This window comes from Oreochromis aureus, linkage group 2 (assembly GCF_013358895.1).
Source record: "Oreochromis aureus strain Israel breed Guangdong linkage group 2, ZZ_aureus, whole genome shotgun sequence".
NCBI lineage: Eukaryota > Metazoa > Chordata > Actinopteri > Cichliformes > Cichlidae > Oreochromis > Oreochromis aureus.
In genome coordinates, this window is record NC_052943.1 from 9,469,743 (window position 1) to 9,488,832 (window position 19,090).

At 40.1% G+C, this 19,090-nt stretch overlaps 3 protein-coding genes across 6 annotated transcripts; 1 reads left to right on the forward strand and 2 right to left on the reverse strand.

Annotated features, from left to right (window-relative positions):
• The first annotated feature begins 1,082 nt into the window (after window positions 1-1,082).
• On the forward strand, window positions 1,083-4,952 carry fgf1a (fibroblast growth factor 1a). 2 transcript variants are annotated; one of them, XM_031745142.2, is made up of 4 exons: window positions 1,083-1,604; window positions 2,345-2,448; window positions 3,670-3,761; window positions 3,846-4,952. In XM_031745142.2, the coding sequence occupies exons 1-4, from the start codon at window positions 1,436-1,438 to the stop codon at window positions 3,859-3,861; spliced, it is 381 nt and encodes a 126-aa protein (XP_031601002.1). In that variant the 5' UTR covers window positions 1,083-1,435; the 3' UTR covers window positions 3,862-4,952. The 2 variants fall into 2 exon arrangements, with proteins under 2 accessions (XP_031601002.1, XP_031601001.1); XM_031745141.2 differs by having other exon boundaries at window positions 1,086-1,604; window positions 3,670-4,952.
• Window positions 4,953-5,099: 147 nt separating this feature from the next.
• LOC116324527 (NEDD4 family-interacting protein 1-like) lies at window positions 5,100-14,623 on the reverse strand. The gene is made up of 8 exons (XM_031745140.2): window positions 14,426-14,623; window positions 13,445-13,538; window positions 11,048-11,187; window positions 10,822-10,909; window positions 10,499-10,623; window positions 9,275-9,341; window positions 9,054-9,162; window positions 5,100-6,446 (listed from the first exon to the last, which is right to left on the reverse strand). The coding sequence occupies exons 1-7, from the start codon at window positions 14,459-14,461 to the stop codon at window positions 9,056-9,058; spliced, it is 657 nt and encodes a 218-aa protein (XP_031601000.1). The 5' UTR covers window positions 14,462-14,623; the 3' UTR covers window positions 5,100-6,446; window positions 9,054-9,055.
• A 590-nt stretch (window positions 14,624-15,213) lies between these two features.
• On the reverse strand, window positions 15,214-17,298 carry gnpda1 (glucosamine-6-phosphate deaminase 1). Of its 3 annotated transcripts, none has more exons than XM_039617063.1 (7): window positions 17,103-17,298; window positions 16,753-16,880; window positions 16,528-16,629; window positions 16,243-16,425; window positions 15,936-16,120; window positions 15,624-15,798; window positions 15,214-15,485 (listed from the first exon to the last, which is right to left on the reverse strand). In XM_039617063.1, exons 2-7 carry the CDS (start codon window positions 16,874-16,876, stop codon window positions 15,424-15,426), a joined length of 831 nt encoding a protein of 276 aa, XP_039472997.1. In that variant the 5' UTR covers window positions 16,877-16,880; window positions 17,103-17,298; the 3' UTR covers window positions 15,214-15,423. The 3 variants fall into 3 exon arrangements, with proteins under 3 accessions (XP_039472997.1, XP_031601189.2, XP_039473001.1); XM_031745329.2 differs by having other exon boundaries at window positions 17,139-17,294; XM_039617067.1 differs by lacking the exon at window positions 17,103-17,298 and adding an exon at window positions 17,055-17,080.
• Between the last annotated feature and the right edge of the window lie 1,792 nt (window positions 17,299-19,090).

Here is a 19,090-nt window from a genome sequence, read left to right on the forward strand (position 1 = left end):
GGTTGTTTTTAAATGGCTGCTGAGAAGCAAGACTTAACACCTTGGAGTAGGGACTAAACTCAGAGAGCCAATAAAGGAGCACATCTAGCTGTGAAAATTAGACGCTTATCCAATCACCAGAGATTTTATTAGGTACACTTTGAACCCTATTTTGCCTTCAGAACTGATTTAATGCTTCACAGTGTAGTTTCAACAAGGTGCTGGAAATTCTCACCCTGCCTTTCAAATGTCGCAGCAGAAAATGAGACTCGCCAGACCAATATTTTTCAAATCTTTTGTCCACTTTTGGTGGTGTGGTCTTTGCTCCTCCAGCCCATCTGCTTAAAGGTTAACGAGTTGTGCATTCAGAGATGCTCTTCTGCATTCCTTGGTTGTAGCAAGTTGTTGAGTTGTTTTTGCCTTTCTGCTAGCTTGAAGCAGTTGGGCCATCCTCCTCTGACATCAACAAGGTATTTTCACTCCAGAGAACTGATGCTCAGTGGATATTTCCACTTTTCACTTTTTCAGATGATTCCCTATAAACCCTAGAGTTGGTTGTTGGGGAAAATCCCAGTAGATCATCAGTTTCTGAAATAGACCAGGAAAGTGATAAGAGATACAGGCATATCTAACTATTCTTTTTTTTTGCCACCCATTCAGAGCCAGATCTTCCTCTGTGCCTTTTGAGAACCAGCACACAATTCGACATGACTCAGCAATCAGAAGATGTCCATCAGAGAGTCATTAATGAAGGTCTTGAAACAGTTATGTTTTTATTTCATGGAGACTCGTGGAAACCAGTATGTAGGACATTAAAAAAAATCTTTGTGTCATTGGAAATGTTTATTTACTCAAGAAAATGTATAGTTATTTTCAACTCTTTCACTAAAACTGTCATGTTGTATTATGAATAGCATGTTGCAAAATGTCCCTTTTCCCCTTATTTCCTATCAGTTAGATTAAAAGTGCTCCAGCTGGGATGCAAACAACTTTTGTTGTGTTGCTTCCAAACTGCACTCCCATCTCTGGGATAAAGTGCAGCAGTTCCTCCCTCGTTAATTACAGCTGCCTCCCAGGAAATTAGAAATATCTTTCTAAAAACTGCAAAAGCATGTGAATAAAGGTTTAGTGCTTATGGCACGTGGCTCTGCTCGTTACTGATTACCTGATTATCAAGTAACGAAAGCAGAAAGTAACGCAGGGTGCTCACACTGGCTGTTTAAAAAGTTACTTTGAAGTCAAAGTGGGCATTGTTATTTTCACCCCAGCTGGAGGATGCTGCCAGGAATCGGCACCGCGCATGTAGCTGCCTGTGTGGTCTCGCGCTCGTTCACGGCCACATAAACACCTGATCTCTTCAGGGGGACAAATCCGGTGAGAATTTCCGCAGGAAACCGATCCCCTCTCATCGCACACCCCCCTGCTGTGTTAGAGAGCGAGGTTTCCTCCGAGCAGGATGGCGGATGGAGACACGGTGGAGGATCTGAGTGTGGGAGACAGCGGCCCGCTGCAGCTGAGGGACTACCGGAGACTGGCTCGGCTGTACTGCATGAATGGCGGACATCACCTCCAGATCCTCCCCGACGGGACGGTGCAGGGCCAGAGGGAAGAGAGTGACGCTCACAGTAAGATCACTGCGCGCTTTAACATCCAGGTCAGGCCTGCAGCATGACGCGTTCACTTCCTCTGCTGCAGGTGTTCCAGGTTAAAGCGCCATGCGTCCGATAAAAAAAGAAATCCTTTTTAAGTGAAATGCGGGACATCCCACTGCTTTAGTTTGTTGCAAAATGTCTGTGAGTTCAGTTTGAACGTGTTTATGAATGTGGATGGAGTCAGTGGTTGTCTGAGCACAGGAAAACACTCAGAAGTAGAAGGAAGGTTTACCGACAGGAGCAGTGGGATGGCGTGCTGGGAATGATGCTGCAGAGGCTTCTGTGAAAGAAACATTTCTGGCCTTGAAAAGGTGGAAACAGGAAACAACAGCACGAGACATTTCAGTCATCCGATACTTTTCTGTATTGATCAGCCATCTGCATGCTCTCTTTTTACTCTGTGCTACACCTCTAATCAAGAAGCTGGACAAAACAGAGAGAAACAGATTAAAAAAAGATTGTTGGCTCTTTTTCTGCAGGAATATTTAAAGATTTCTGGTGAAGAATTTGCAGATTGCGAATAATCCAATAAAATAAATGCATCGACAGCTGTTTTTGATGTTTTATACCTGAATCTTATTCAGATGCTGCAGATTTACCTTTACACTGAAGCCTCTGAGCCAACTCATCAAATATTCATTGTTTATATATTCAGGTTTTGACAGTTTCTGTGTAATTTCTTGACATTTATGTAATTTTCGTTATCCTTTCAGCTGTTTTAAAGCTCAAAGCTGTGGACAGAGGCGTCGTGGTCATCCAAGGAACTGAAGCCAGCAGATATTTAGCCATGAGCGATGAAGGCCGTTTGTACAGTTCAGTGAGTATTTAAGGCAATTTTTATTTTTTTTTAAATAAAGATTTATAGGAAATATTACAAGAAAAACAAATCGGGAAACAATCAAGAATATTAACACTTAACATAAGACACATTCTATTATTCATTAAATTATTTTTTATCTGCTTGAATTGTATAAGTGGTTGGTCTGTGTTAACTGCACTGACATCACAAGGAAATATGTTTTTAAACCTGATCCCACTTTGTTGCAGAGTTACAGTCCCATGTAAAAGCCTTGATCTACCCCTCATTTCTTTATGTATTGCTTCCAAGGAAAAAGAATTTCATGTAAATATTTTAAAGTGGTTTTAAGCAGTAGGTCTTCAGACTTACTGAAGGTCTTTTAAAGTTTTTCTGTGGACACTGGCTGATTTTTCACTCATTTTCAGTCCAGTGAAAATAATCAAAGAATTATTTGCTGTTGAGGATGTTTGGTAAGTCACTTAACAGACCTATGAATTCACTCCTAAGAAGACACCTAACTCAATGGATAAACCTTTTTTTCACCTTTTAGAATAGAATAGAATTCAACTTTATTGTTATTGCACATGTCACAAGTACAAGGCAACGAAATGCAGTTTGCATCCATCCAGAAGTGCTTTAGCCATAATATAGATATAAGACATACATAAAATATTATAGATTTTAGTTGAAAACCTGACATATCTTGGCATGGTGTGCAGTGTGTTCTGAAGAAAAAGAGAACATTGGACAAAAGAGGACAAAAGAAGAGGAGACAAGCCTAAAAACTATCTTCAACAGATGAATAGCATCTGTTTCTTGTGTCCTTAAGAAATGTTTTTGCATCATATTCCTTCTGTAAGTCTGTTTGTATATTTTAATAAATTTGCTGAACCTATTAAACCTACTAAAGAAAGAAGGAGCTGCTCAAGACTTTTGCACACACTGTACTTTGAATATATTAGGTTTTTGTTCAATACCAAGAAGGCTGAAAAATCTGAGTAACAGAATAAGATTTTAACATCAGGGCATTCCCACAATGTATTTATGACTGGTCATACTTCTCTGCTGCCCTGCCAGCATAGCTTAATGTAGGAGGGAAGGACATAAACTCTAATTATTGATAGTGCAGGATTTACTGAATCAAAGTGGAATTGTTAACTATTATTCCTAACCCTTTAAAATGTTTCACCTCAAACCTCATGAGATGTTATTTGAAATGTTTTTGCATCTGTCTCTCAGCCCACAGTTACAGATGAATGTTACTTCCTGGAGAGGCTGGAGGAGAACCACTACAACACATACCAGCCACAGAAATATCACGACAACAACTGGTACGTAGCTCTGAAAAAGAACGGAAAGCCTAAACTCGGCCCGAGAACCCACATCGGACAGAAAGCCGTCTTCTTTCTCCCCAGGCAGCTGGATGACTGAAGGAGCAAAACACACAGCGATACCTCAACCGCAAAGGACCAGAAACACATATTATAACCTCTAAATCATCACCAGGACTATTAACAGGAGGTGGTGGCGTGAAATCAAGAGATAATAAATCCAGATAAAAGGGAAGTGTAAAAGCAGTCTGTCTAGTGCATGATGAGATACAGATCAAATGTCTCTTTATTTTAATAATACATCAAATCTATAGACACAACAAATCTCTCTGATTTTATTTGGTAGCAGGTCCTCCTAGCTCACAGAACAAAGACATTTAGAGCAAACATGAACACATTAACCTGCAAATTAACATGAATTTGTGCTTCTCGGACTAAGGTTTTCTGGGAAGAGTAAATAAATACATTGCTTCTAATTATATTACAACAAAGCTTTAAGAATACCATTAGCTGGCTCATTGGAGGTTAGTCCCGCTGTACTTTAGCTTTTCTGTAATCTGTGTTTTGTTCCTGAAACCTTGACTGGATAGAAAGTGCTACAGAGCTTAAGGCCTAACAAATTAACCAGTAAAGCTTTCCCAGAAGTGTTGCTGCTCTGTTATACTTCTAACAGTTACACATTGCTGCCACTAGAAGCCGCCACAGTGCACGATGACATCCCCTCCAAAGAATTTTTATTTGCAACACTTTAATTTACCAGCCCCTTATACACCACCGACCTATGAGTTAGCCCCTTTAATCACACTATTGACAACTGTTTGTCTGTTCACTGTTTTTCACGGTTTGTCCAATAAGGCTTCATAACCTGAGACAATCATCAGTACACTCATCATCACTTTAAATATCCTGCACTGTTTATTTTACTATGCACACTTAATGAGCCTTCATTTCTATTCTACTGAGCTCTTGGAGCTATTTTATGTTACGCTTTTTTAAATATTTGTTGTATTTTATTGAACTACTTTAATATTACCATATTTATAGTTCTTCAGTTGTACCCCATTGTAAACCACGAAGTATGCAGTTGATATAAAAAGCGTACACGTGCCTGTTAAAGTGCCTGCGGTAATGACGTTACAATAACGAGACCAAGATAATAAAACTTTTTCCACCTTTAATGTGACCTTAAAACAAATCTTTTAGTGGATCAAATTAAAAACATAAAACATTGTGGTTGCACACGCTCCTATAAATGGGAAGGTTACACTTTTTCTATCCACTGCATTTTTGTATTCTGAGTAGGTGATGCTTCAGTAACGACCCAGGAAGCTCAGCAGGTGCATTTAAAGTGACATTTATTTAACACTAAACAGTTTCTGTACAGTTTGATAACAACAAAATCCCAGGCTGCAGCTCTACATCACATAGAAAGAAGCATAACTGGTCTGTAAATGAAAGCCATGGCATATGAAATATGAACTGTTGATTCAAGCGTCATTATAAAACAACATCCTGCACCACTTGCTTTGTGTCTGTGACTTAATCTAATGATGGGAACGTTCTTATTGGCTGTGTTTCTAAAAGTGCACCTGCATTAAACATTCTTTGATAATAATTAATAATACAACAGAGAAACCTTCTTACATAGTATGAAAAATTGAGAAATAATCATCAATTAAACCTTGAGGCAAACACCCACCTGGAAGTAAAATGCAAGTTCATTTCTATGTACTGAAATCCCGACAGCTTTTCCTCTGACAGCGAGTGGGACGTGGACTAGAAAGACTCTCTGAGTCACCGAGAGGTCACGCTGTTACATCTAATTGGTATTTGTGAGGACATGGACCAGAAAATGTGCTCATTTCCCCTAAAAATCATCTCGGTCACTGTCAGTGCCAAAAGAAATTTGGCGTCTCCACAGCTGTCAGCAGAGCAGCTCCGGGTTTTGTCACTTGACATTTGAAGCCATCGAGTTCCTTTTCCATCTTCTAGGATCAACCTGTACATGCAACTTGAATTCTCTTCCCTGGTTGGAGAGTTTTACCTGACTTAATGTACAACAAAAACATTGTAACAGGCAAAAATCATGGATGCCGCTTTGCTGTGTGTGAATCGCATCTACTATGACAGTTTCTAAAAGCTGCAGACAACACTGTCCCCTCCTGGCAATACTGCTTAAAGCCAACAGGTGAGTGGAGGATGTGTTCATGTGTACTTCTGCATTCACAGCCTAAAGAAATCTAAAAAGAGCTTAAACCTCGAAGAGCAGATTATTATAAAGTGTGTTGCATGCTATGGCAAGCTTACAGAGTGTTGTGCTAATTAATACCTGTTGGCTTCAAGTGTCGCCAACACGAGACTCTCCCTATTTAATTGACCTTAAGGGCAGATGCATGCTCGTATGCTACCATCAAATGATATAAGGCATTACTTATACATTACAGACAGATGTAAATAGCACTTAACATTCGCCACTAATGAGTACATTGAGGGACTATTACTGTTAACCATTTGTCTTTAATAAAGTTTTGAAACAAAAGAAAACGAGTGATATAATTCCTGATTATTATTATTTTTTTATTGACTCGAGTCGTCTTCATCTGGAACTCATCTGGCTGATTTCTGGTTAAGTGTCTTCTTTTACTTTAAACTCCTCTTCTTCTTCACATCCAGTTCTTCCACGTCCTGATTTTGACATAGGAAAATGGAGAAAACTGACATAACGGTGGAAATCAATCCTAATCTCAACCACAAATGTTACTTATCAACCTGACACACTGTATGTAGAGTCAGATAATAACATGGCTGCTCACTGAACTATTACCACTGGGTTAAATATATATGCATGTTTTACAGAAACATGGTTTAATGCTTTTGAAATCATTTGTTGGTACAATTGTGCTCTTAACAGTTCAGTTCATAATAGATCGAGTTGGTCTTCAGTGACATGTTAATGATATGCTGTTTTAACTTTAACCTACAAGGCAGATTCGCACAAGATCACGAGAGAGAATCTAACATAAATCAGTTTCTAAAACACAGCTGGTTGACCAATCAGCAGATACCGACATCAGCGTTTCCCCTTCCACCGAGTTGGAAGTCGAGGGGAAATTTTTCACACATGCCCTGCAGGAAATGCTTGTGACAAACCAGACATCTGCAGTCAATCTGAACATAAAGCAGCTGCTGAGTACAAAGGCTGGAGTGGTCCTCGGCCTTAGACGACACCCTCACCTCAACTAAATGCTGTATTTTCAGTACGGTGCGCTTTAGATGTTTGAACAGAGAACTTAGAGTAAAACAGATGTGTGTGAAAACAGATACAGGTTCTCTGCTCTGTGTGAAAGATGGGAGGGAGGGGCAGTGTTACTTGAGCTGATGGCAAAGTGTTAAGCTGGTTTTATGGTCAAGCAGAGCGAGCGTGTTGGCTTTCGGCTCCACTCCATGGCCTGCCCGTCTGCCTGCAGTGAGCTCTGTGGTCATATGGAGGCAGTGTACAAAGTCTTTGCTTACAACGGGTCAGTGAGCCACCGTTCCTCGTGGTGTTGTTGCTCCGTGAGCCAGCCATGGACAGACAGACCACACACAGAGCTGTCTGTGCTTTTCATACTTTACTTTTGGGGTTTCTTTTGCAGTTCTCCTGTTCCTGGTAAAACTTGCTCCCTGCTTTATTCCAGCCTACTTGTCAACCAATTAACATTTGGCAGTCAGTTACATCACCAACTTACAGCGACAGACAGTCGGGATCTGCACAGCAACGCATTTCACCTGGGTGAAAACCCCTCTGTCCAACCGGAAAGTGGACGTGGATGGACATATTTGTGGGACTATAAATCCCACTTAAGTCTAAAGTGACGTCAAACTCTTTGTACATCACGTGCACATACAGCCTACTTTGACTGTAAGTTGGCCAGACCAGCAAAACTCCTCTTTCTGTCAGCGTACAGATGTGTAATGAAACATTTAATTACATTTAATATATAAATAAAAAAGTGCAACTTCAACTGTACATCTCAGTTTTTCTACATGATAAAGAAATGTTGCAGGAAATTAAAAATCTGTCAGCATACCTAAATAAGTATGTAAAATTTGCTGATAAAGTTCTGGTAGCTCTCTAACATAATTTCCATTCATTCATAGAAACAAGCCATCCAGTGGGCCAGATAGGAGTCTTTCTGGCCCTTGGACTGCATTTTTGACATTCCCGGTCTAATTCAAGTGTAGCACCAAAGATTATCAGACACGACTGATGGCAGGGAAACTTGTTTAGATCAAAGCTGCTGCTGCATGAAAGCTACACCGCAGATATGTTGTAACCACACAAAGTGAAACCCTACACCGTAACCGGACAGGTACCTCCCTGAAACTGTAAATACAGATCACATCAATGCAGGTAGCACCTATTCTGATTGGTCTGTTCAGTAGTGTAGATTCCTTCTGTGCATTGCTAGCTATTTTTTTCCACCATTTTTTGATTTAATTAATAATCATAACCTCAGTCTAAGCACTTAGATGTCAGCAAATTCCTGGAGGGGGACTGTTGAAACTATGGGAATGGACATGACACTCCTGATGCGACCACTACTGCATGTCATTAACATGCATCTTCTCTCCCATGTTTAACAGCGGTCTTCCTTCCCACTGTCACCAGTGTTTAGAACATTTCTAAACTGCAAGAAGTGCAAAGAAAAGCCTTGTAGGCACTTCTCTGCTCTCTCTGTTTTCGCTCTTCTCTCGACTGACTTTGGCAAGAACCTGTTTTTCCAACTGGCTGCACTGACAGTAGCCTTGGATCTGATTGGTTAAATTTCACCTGTAATGAACAGACAGTTATTTTTGGCAGGCGCCTGCGTTTTTCCAAAGGACGACATCCCTGCTGGTTCTGTGTCACACACCATCTGGAGCATCAGGTTAGTTTAATCACAGAGACAGGTGTTGACAGTGGTTGTGCTGTGCGTCATGTAGCAGCAAAGTCAGAGGACAGAGGTTACACGGGGAAGTAGCAGGTTTTATGTTTAATCTGCTTAAGCTGAAAAATCGAAGAAGTCGTGAACAGCTTATTTTAATCTTTTCAGCAAGTCTCTACATTTTATTTCCACTTGGATGGAGCCACTACGAACTGTGGGTACCATTTGGGGCTTTTTGTTTAATTGCTGATTTCTGTGCTGTTTGTTTAGCTGCCATTCATAAATCAGTCCAATACCGACTTAAAGCTCCTGCCCACTAATGACAAACCTGACAGACAGTAAGTGAATAAAGCTGGATATTTTCTTCATGACCCACGCACCTTACCTTTAATAGATGAAGAGTACCCTTGTTCGAGGAAGGGTGGCGTAAGTGGGATCAGCCAGTTTACGCACTCTGGAGTAGTTCACGAAGCCTCTGATAAACAGCATAAAGCCTGGATTCCAAACAGAAGACAGATTACCAAAGAAATGACCACACAACATGGGTGGGGAGTGTTAATAATATCAAAATACAAGTATACTTATAAAACATCGTCTCTCACTCACCAAGTGCCAAGAACACCCACCACAACCAGTACTGCCCATCAAAGTAACCGGGGAAGTAGGTCGAAAACTGCAGAGATACAAGATGCAAGTTTCAATCAACAGGGCGACTCTGGTGGTCTGTCTTTAAGAACACAGCACCAAACACCCCTTTGTAGAATCATGCGGCACATCTTCGACCAGTCACCCATCCATAACTTAAGTGGCACAAGTAATTTCAAGTGTTTTTGAAAATTAAGTGCCATTAAATACATCATTAACCCTGTAACGCCAAATGCATCATATCTGATACACAAGTTTTTGAGAACTTAGATTTATACAAACAGATACATGCAGTGTTCAAAAATAAATAAACAGAATTTTCTGTCAATCCTTTCGTTGTTCAGACTTTACAAGGTTAAGACCAACATTAAATAATTACAATTTAAACTAAAACAAGAACGCTAAGAGAGCACAACTCCCCCGAAGGGCAAGGTTGTACTAAAACTTTAATGTTTTATGACATTTTTATTGCAACATGCCATTTTAATTATAACACGCTGCCATCTGACCTCTGACCTTGAAGCATTACATACTAAAATAAATAGTGTTTTTATCATCTTCACTCATTCGACTGGAGCAGATTTGGCTGAAATCTTTGGTTTGTATAAGCTGTAAAAACTTAAGATTTTAAGATATTCATGCAGTGTGAGATATTGCAAAACTTTATGGCGTCATTGTGATGTCATAGGGCGTTTTATTGAAAAGATATAACCCTGTGTTTTACGGCTCTCCCCATACCCTTTCATATGATATATTACTTTATATGCTTTCTTAAATTTTTTTTTCCAAGGTCACTTTGAGCTTGGGCGCCAACAATAAAGGTTGAGATCAAATGATTAGCCAACCTGGTTACTGACGTTCCCCCACAGCTTAGTGTAGTGTTGTTACATTTGAAGACAATGCATTAAAAAAAAATGTGGGTAACATAAAGCTTTTGCCGATTTTCACATTTGGTGTGACCTTGACTTGATTTCACCAAAATGAAATCAGCTGTCACTATCATCCACAATCACACAAGATTTGAACATATGAAAACTACGGACGCTTACATCCAGACAGACAAACTAATTGAACCGATTACATACTCACTCCTTTCGGGGGGAGAATGAACTGTGATATTATGGTTGAATTTTAACCACCCTGTGGAGAGCAGCTGAGCTGGTCTATGCTGTGTGTGGCCCTTACCCTGACAATAAGAACCCATTTGATGAGCGACAGGCCAAAGCCTGAGATGGCCCCGTATCTGCCGGCGGCTGATGTGGTCAAACAGAACGACAAGAAGAAGCCAATCCAGTTGAAGAGGAATGCCACTGGTAGCAGAAAGACAGCAATTAATTAACAGAAGGATCATTGATTTGTAAAGTCATCATGTTCGCACAGCTTTAACAAAAAGAAACTAAACAAAAGTTAAATTAAAGGAGAGTAAATTTTGTCCTTGATTAGTCAACAGAGTTGTACATTTGCATCAAGTCGGTTTATTGTTACTGTAACAAAAGCCTGTTTCTTACTGAAGAAAGTGAGCATGAAGATGCCGTCGTTTCCTATTCGCAGCTGGTCAGCATCATCAAAGTCATCTCTGGCCACAAAGTCTTCCTCCTGCATCATCAAAAAGGGATACGTTATTAACTATAACAACATTAATCAAAATAACTTCAGTTTACCTCTGCCTTGTTTAGTGTTTTATATGTGACAACACGAAGTCATTAGAAAGAAGTCTGAGAACAAGATGAGTACCGTGACTCTTCCAGCGACCAGCGGGATGGCCGCCTCTGCTTTGCTTCTCTCAGCTTCATCATAGGAGGGCAAAGTGGTGGCAACGCTGTAGGATGGAGGGTTGGGAAATCTTCCTCCATCTTCCTTGTATTCAAAGAAAGCTGTGGGTGTTACAAGCAACAAATAATTACAACTAATTAACAACAAATAAATAACTGTAATAATACCTTCCTCCACACAGCAGAAGACCTACAGAAAATAGTAAATCAAATCCTGTTATCACAGTGTATGAAAGCTGAAATTTCACGCTTCCTACACTGTAATACTACACCAAACACTAGCATTATCAATTAATCAGTTGGTTTATTTCTCCAGTAAACGTGTGGTCTTTAAACTACACAATCACTTTTCTAGAGCCTGCGATGTCTTCAAAAATACAAATGTTATTTTGAAAACAAGAAAACCAAAGACTCTGATTGTTCCTGATTTCCACCTCCCTGCTTGATGTCAGAGGAGAATGGCCAGACTGCTTCATGGTCATGGGAAAGCAACTGCAACTTGAATCATTGCTTGTTACAACCAATGCATGCAGAACAGCATTTCTTGAAGCAGATGGGCAAAACCACTGCCTGGTCTGTTGAGTTTCAATTTCAACTGAGACACCGCCCATATGGAAAAGATGTATATAAATCTTATAAAGTTTGTATCTGTCTTGTGTGAAACTTGTGTGAAAAGCATACAAGAGTGAAAACAGATATAAGATCCCTTGAAAAATTATATAAATGAAACTTGTATGTTTTGGATACTTACATTACAATATATGAAAGTAATGAGAAAGTGGCCACTTTCATGAGTAAATCATATAAGCCTTATATGAGTCACTATATGAAGTAGGCCACATCTTATGCAAGTCTGTTATACATTTTTTCTATTTCTTTTCCATATGGGCGGAGTTGTAGTGTCAATGAAAGCATGGATTCTTCCTGCCATATATCAAATGTTCAGGTCTGTCATGATGGTGTGCTGGTGTGGGGGATATTTTCTTTTCACATTTTGGTTCTTTAGCACCAACTTGTTTTGTTTAAGCCTGTTTGAGTATTGTTGCTGATCATGTCCATCCTTATATGACCACAGTATAGCCATATTCTGATTGTGTCAATATGGACCAAAATCTTTAAGGAATATTTCCAGCATGTTGTTAAATCTATGCCACAAAGCATTAATCCAGTTCCAAAAGCAAAACAGACAACCTAGTACTGCCTGGTGTACCTAATATAGTGTGTAAAGAGTGTCTTTGTTAGTGTTTCATTTTGAGGAGTGCTAAATGCCTTCTGTGGACCAACAATTTATGAAATAGTTTGCTGTAAATGTAACTGAACTTTTTTGGGCTGCTGTAAACTGAAGCACAGTTTATAATTTTGGCACACATCTACAAACAGTGAGTGCGACAACTGCCACTTCTTTAGCAACCCTCACTGTGTAACAGACAGAGACAGATGGCTTGAAGCCATCCTCTGAAAGAAGACAGAGATGTTAATTAAAGCATCAATTTTGAAAGCAAGAAACAAAGAAGCAGAAGGTCAGCGAGTTTTAACACGTCCGACTGCTGACAGACGAAAATCTTCTTTCACTTCCTTCAAAAATGAAAGCTACAGCTGAGCTTCAGAAACCCAAAGCAGGAAGCAATGACTTACATAAAACATTAGTACAAGAAAGACAACTGCGATATATTGTATGGACCCATTACTGTTTGTGCTCTCCACATACAAGCCAAGACTTTTATCTGGGTTGTTTGGCTGCGATCCTGGAATACGCCTCTGCATCGCTCAAACACTAACAGCACTAAAACAGATGAATGGACTCATCCAGGAAGAGCTATAGCTGCAACCTCTTATGGAACATGCTGACCCTTGCCCTCTTAAGAAGTGACATTGGAAACATGATAACAGGCCTGAGACCTTCCCTGCACATAACCTATTCTGCAATCCTATTTTAGGAAAAAAAAATTTAAACAAACGTCACACAATTATACATGTAAATAAACATACTCATTTCAGTGCAAATGATATATGGTGCATCTGGACTGTATTTAAGATTTCTGTGAGAGAAACTAAATATTTATCTAATCTTTAACAAGACGCAAAATAAGCTCACAAAATCTGAAGGAATGCAGGGAAAACTGTCACCAGAAAAGCTTCAACATCAAAATGCTTTGTACAAGTCAAAGCAGTGATCACATAGGCGGCAACTTGTCAAATTACAGCTGTTAAAAACAGCCAGTGTTCACAATGTTTCTCTCTTCCTGCTTTTAAATTCAATTATAATTGACAATTAGGTTGCAGATGCACAGACACATCTGGAATTAAATTGTGTTTTTAAAAAAAATGAAGTGATTTGACAGCGTGTGACCAAGCTAACCTGCATTTGCTGCAGCAATGCTGCTGTATGGTGGTGGGGCGTCCTGGGCAGGACCCTCCTGGGAAGGCTGGGCGGGCTCTTCCTCATTCACCAGCTGGAGAAACATTAATAGACAACAACACAAACTGGGTCTCGCTTACAGTACATAGTCCTTTCAGATAAGTAAGCAGCTGCAATTTAGAAAAGGGAACAATGCTGTCTGCATAGGGGAGGTCAAAATGATAGCATTTACACTGTGTGATAACAGATATTTGTCTGCCATGTTGTTTATATCATGGCAACTATCCCCAGGGAAGATTTCTGCTTGTACTGGGCCATTATAGACAATTACATGAGTCATTAAACAGGGCCTGCTGTACGGACATACTGGCTCTGTCAGCCACTTCCTTCTCCCAAATTCAGACTAGACCATCTGGATTTAAAGCTTACGGATATTCTCCTTTAAATAACATTATCGGACAGTAACCTCTTATCATTACCAACGACACACAAGGCAGGTTGTATTATAAACCGTGGGCTGCTGATTGCAGACATCATTTGCACATCAGTGCTGTGTGGCGATTTAAGCGAGCATGCAGCAGCTTCACTTCGGCATTTTGACCCTGATCCGTCTCTAAGGTTTCAGTCACAGACAGGGAGGATTGGTCAGTGAGCCAGGAGAGCTCTGGATCAAGTCTAGACACCACACAGCACTCCTGTGCAGGCCTGCAACGCCAGCTAACGTTAGGAGTGGCTAATCAGCTGCTAAATAAATATGGCCTATACAGCCTTTATATTATTTATGATGAATATATGAGTACAGCAGTTGCAGTGGAAGAAATTCGGTTTAATAAAAGCATAAAACATGCCACTTAACATCCGGCCCGCCCGTAAACAAATGACAGCTGAGTTCGCTGTTTTGCTCTCAGTGACAGGCTAATATTGACTGAGCAGCAGCTAGCTGTTAGCCACATTTAAGTGTGACGGCAACCTGTTACCTACCTCCTGATATCTGACGCTGCTGTTCTGTTCTGCCATGGTTGAAGAGGAGCGAAATAACTGTACAGTACTCCCTCTGCTTCTGCTGTGAAACTGTGTAACGTAAAAGGAATCTCGCAGGCGAAGTAGCAAAGATAACGCTGCCTTCTAGTCGGCCATCTCCTTGTTTCTCCGCTCCTGGTAGTGGCAGAGCTGGTGCTGCGTTCAAGTGCAGTCGGAAACGGCATCTTTTCAGTTGTAAGCACGTGAAAGATCGAGGGGGAAAAAAGCACAAATTATAAGCCCATAACTGTCAATGATATATATTTTACGCTGTAAAGGGGAATTGCTACAGTGTATAATATAATATATCAAAATTAAATGCACTTATTCAGAAGAAATTGCTCATTTAAAGTGTTATAATACATAATATGACTGGTGATGAGCTAATATGATGTGCCATCTTCCGAGATTTCTTATTGAACATCTGAAATTAAGCAAATATGAAGTGCGAGGCAGTGTTCTAGTTAACAAAAACAGTTGTGAAGATGGATTTATTTTTATTTTTTTTGCCATTTGCAAGTCAGAAAATTTGGGCTAATAACTACATATCAAGTTTACATATAATAATTATAATAAGTCTGCGGGCATTTTTCCCAGTAGTGAAAAACTTCCATAGCACTTCCACGCTAAGAAAACCAGTAAAAATAACAAGGAGCACTTGAAGGCAACAGGAGTTCATTCCTGTTTGTCACATGACTGGAAGAACAGACTGAAAACCACAGCATGTCCCAAAAAACACACACAAAATGTACAAATTAAATTTGCTTTATTACAAAGAACAAATGAGCAGTTCTATGAAGAATCATCTATACCAGCACTAACTTATCTCTATGAAAAGTAGTTGTGGGAAAATCTTGCTTGATCTTGAGGAAGAAGGGAAAAAAAAAATCAGTGGAATTATTGGAGTGCTCATTTGGTCAAATGCCTCTTGAATCCAGGATGTTTGAGAGAGGTCTTCCTCAGTTTTTCTTTGGCTCTGATGGAGGTGACTCTACCAGCTTGTTGTGGACATGCATCATGCCTGTGGACAAAAAGCAAGACTCAGTAGTTTTTCTATGACTCATGTCTGCTTTGGAAATATTTTTTTCTTAATCAGCTGGAAATATAAAATGTTTTTCTCCCACTTAGCAACTGCATGAGCTGTGATTCAGTGTCTCACCTTTAAAGTACTTCACAGTTTTGACTCGCAGTTCCAGGGTGGCGTCTTCATCGCACACAAAAATGGTCTGTGGGTGCTGCTGGAAGGCAGACACCGTCCACATGTGATTCACACCTTCCTCTATGGCTTTGTACAAAGCAAACGCCTTGTGTGCTCCGGTGATGAGAATCATGACCTGAGGACAAATTGAAAACAGAGAAATAACTCAGCAAGTTCACAAGTTAAGTGATGACCACTGTTCTTGATATTTAGGCACAGCAGCAAAAACACAAACAACAAGGCACGTGGCTGACACTGAGCCAGACTCCCAACCTCTTTGGCATCCATGACAGTGCCCACTCCCACCGTCAGCGCCATGGTGGGGACTTTTGAGAGGTCGCCATCAAAGAATCGGGCATTGGCCATAATGGTGTCCTTCGCCAGTGTCTTCACTCTGGTCCTGGATACCAGACTTGAACCAGGCTCATTAAATGCAATGTGGCCATCAGGTCCAATACCTGACACAGAACAAGAAGAGGGGGTTTAATTGCTTTGCAATCATTTATTACAGGGCAGAAGAAAATAAATGTGTGGCTGACTGGCTGCAGTATTTTCACTATTATCTGTGTGCCCTCCTGACCTCCAACAAACAGCTGAATCCCCCCAGCAGCTGTTATCTTCTTCTCAAAGGCATCACACTCTGCCTGCAGGTCGGCAGCGTTGCCATCGAGGATGTGCGTGTTCTCTGCTTTTATATCTATGTGCTTGAAGAAGTTATTCCACATGAAGGAGTGGTAGCTCTCAGGATGATCTCTGGGAAGTCCTATAAAAGGAGTTTATGACAGGTTCTTATGCAAGACCAGAGCTTGGAAGCGTGCCTCACTCTGTATGCTTAATGGCACAATAGAGAACAATCAGGACCTACCTACATATTCATCCATGTTGAAAGTCTTCACGTACTGGAATGATAGAGCTCCATTTTTGTAGTATTCAATCAGCTTCTTATAACAACCTAAAGGGGTGCCTCCTGAAGACGGGCAGAGAAAGCAACAAAGGAGTGAGAGGAGGAAACGTAGGCTGAACATTAAAATCATGCAAATCTAAATACATGTGCTAAATGCTACATCACAGGGTTGCACGTTGCTCTTACCTGTAGGGAGCCCCAGAGTGAAGTATTTGTTGGGGCCAGGGCTGAACTGTAAAATCTTGTTTCTAATGTACTTTGCTGCCCATTCGCTCGCCTGGTCGTAGTCGTTCAGGATGATGAGCTTCATGATCCTGCAGAAGCCAAAATAGTGAGAAATGAACGCGTTGCTTGTCTAAACAACTTCAGATTCTAAGAAGATCGGCTCAAAACACTCCTTATCAGACTTTAGACTCATCAATAAAAATCAGTCACAAACAGAGCAGTTGGAGCTCCGAGGTTTCCGAGCAAACTCGCAAATCACTCACAGTTTTTACCCACCCGCGCAGTGTCACCAAAACCTCACATTTACTGACCTAAAAAAAGTCTTTAGTTAATGCAGCCAGCGTTACCTTCCACTGTTTCCAGATTTCAGTCCGAGCACACGGATCTGGATGGATCATGTGACTTCTGCTGGAGGCGAACAGCGCGCACCGCGGAAGAGACGAAAACTGAACTTCAAGTCCAAGAGCTGAGAAAACAAAAGGCACCGGGCTGCTCCACAGCGCCCTTTAATGACCAAAAAAAAGCTGTGTCCCAAAGGCCAGTCCTTTTTTTACTTTTACGCGAGAGTTTTGAACGATTATTGTGAGCTTTTAACAAAAAGAATGAGTCTGCTGTTGCACAAACGCCCTCTCAGCTTCCCAGGATCTAAAAGTCTAAACAGTAGCATCTGCACATTATGTCCACTCCAACCTTTCATCATTGCCCAAAATACATTCCCGACCAAACAACAGCTGCCGATGGGTGAAAGAAGCTTTTGAAATATTCGAAAAACTAAGATTGTTTGCAGTTTTTAAAATAACCAATTACGTTTCTGATATTAATGTTAAAATAATAAGCTCTGCATCTTTATGGTGAGGGTTCATTTTAAGGCTCAGACACTCATTAAATTAATCTTATAAATGTTCATGTATAAAAAGTGCTGCTAAAAGGCGTCATTGATTAAAAAAGTTGATGAAAATGAAATGATTTTGGAATACGAAGTCCTGTTTACTTATCTATTGTTGTTTTACCAATTTTCCGCGTTTTTTGAATTGTAATAATCGATTTATTCAGCATGATCATAGACCCAATCTACCTACCCAGTAAGGAGTACTGGTGTGAAAAACAGAGGAGTAAGATCAAAATGTTGATCTCTTTAATTTTTGAAACATTTTTTGAGCTTTTGAATCCATTCCAGGCCTTTTATTTGTCCTTAAATATCCTTAAAGACCGTTGAAACGAGCTACATTTAGATTCAGCATGTGCTGTGCTCTCTGCAGCTTTACAAGTATAAGTGGGTATAGATGTTGGATATGAACTGACTTTTATACAGACACACTGTTGGGTATTTCCATTTTTTCAGTAAACTGGGTATAGAAACACACTCAGAGTGTGTGCTGGTCATGTGTCCTGTGTGGTATGGCTGCATCCATGGGCTCAGAATAAGATAGGAGATAGGCATGAACTCATCCATCACCAGGCAGGATGACAATAGAGAAGCTCAATAACATTGTTTGCTTCATGTAGCATTCCTATTAATCTTGATGAACTTTTATAAACCTCTATGTCTTTTTTGCCCTCCTGTCTGCATCTTTGTCCTTATCTTCTTGTTTCTCTGTAGGGTGACCAGTACAGACACGTTTTCTGTACAGACATCTGTTCTTTATTACTATTATTGTCCTTATTATTTAAATATTATTAATTTGTTTACTCTTATTGTTGCCTGCTGCTAAACTAAACAAATTTCCCCCTGTGGGACAATAAAGAATTTGATTTGAATTGAACTGAATTGAATTTGGTCTATATATTTGTGAGGAGCTGGGCTTCTGTGCTTAGGCTCCTAGAAGAAGTGGAAGAAAATACATTCATGGTTCATTGTTTTGTTTTTATTTTAGAATTTAACTTTCATTGACATGGTTGATATGAACTGTAGAACACTCTTCACATTCTTGCCCACTTCACATTACATCACACTCTTCTTCTACAGAGTATAATGTGCAAAGTTGATAATGGACAATACGAGGTGCCACATTAAACAGCATTTAAAGTATGGTTGATTATTTTAGAATGTGATTAATGGTTTAACACAGACGAATCTTTAGTCAGCAGACTAACAGCTCACAGCTCCTCTCAGTGACCACTGACCTACTTAAACCAGAAGAGGGCAGCAGTGCCAAGGAAGAAGAGATGAGATGAGGGCGATGATGGAGGAACAAGTTGTTTTGCGAAGAGAATATTTTAATTTCTAAATGAGACAGAGTCATTTATTGTGACACCAATGTGGAGGAATTAAACACACAGGTGTCTTTCGACTCCTCTG

Excerpts from the sequence above, each read along its gene's own strand:
- fgf1a (XM_031745141.2), top strand. The coding sequence starts at position 1,436 with ATGGCGGATGGAGACACGGTGGAGGATCTGAGTGTGGGAGACAGCGGC. Across the intron at positions 1,605-2,344 it reads GGAAGAGAGTGACGCTCACA|CTGTTTTAAAGCTCAAAGCT; the intron begins GTAAGATCACTG and ends TTATCCTTTCAG. Across the intron at positions 2,449-3,669 it reads AAGGCCGTTTGTACAGTTCA|CCCACAGTTACAGATGAATG; the intron begins GTGAGTATTTAA and ends TCTGTCTCTCAG.
- LOC116324527 (XM_031745140.2), bottom strand. The coding sequence starts at position 14,461 with ATGGCAGAACAGAACAGCAGCGTCAGATATCAGGAG. Across the intron at positions 10,910-11,047 it reads TGGTCGCTGGAAGAGTCACG|GAGGAAGACTTTGTGGCCAG; the intron begins GTACTCATCTTG and ends TTGATGATGCAG. Across the intron at positions 10,624-10,821 it reads CTTCATGCTCACTTTCTTCA|TGGCATTCCTCTTCAACTGG; the intron begins GTAAGAAACAGG and ends TTCTGCTACCAG.
- gnpda1 (XM_039617063.1), bottom strand. The coding sequence starts at position 16,876 with ATGAAGCTCATCATCCTGAACGACTACGACCAGGCGAGCGAATGGGCA. Across the intron at positions 16,426-16,527 it reads CAACATGGATGAATATGTAG|GACTTCCCAGAGATCATCCT; the intron begins GTAGGTCCTGAT and ends CTCCTTTTATAG. Across the intron at positions 15,799-15,935 it reads CTGTCATGGATGCCAAAGAG|GTCATGATTCTCATCACCGG; the intron begins GTTGGGAGTCTG and ends ATTTGTCCTCAG.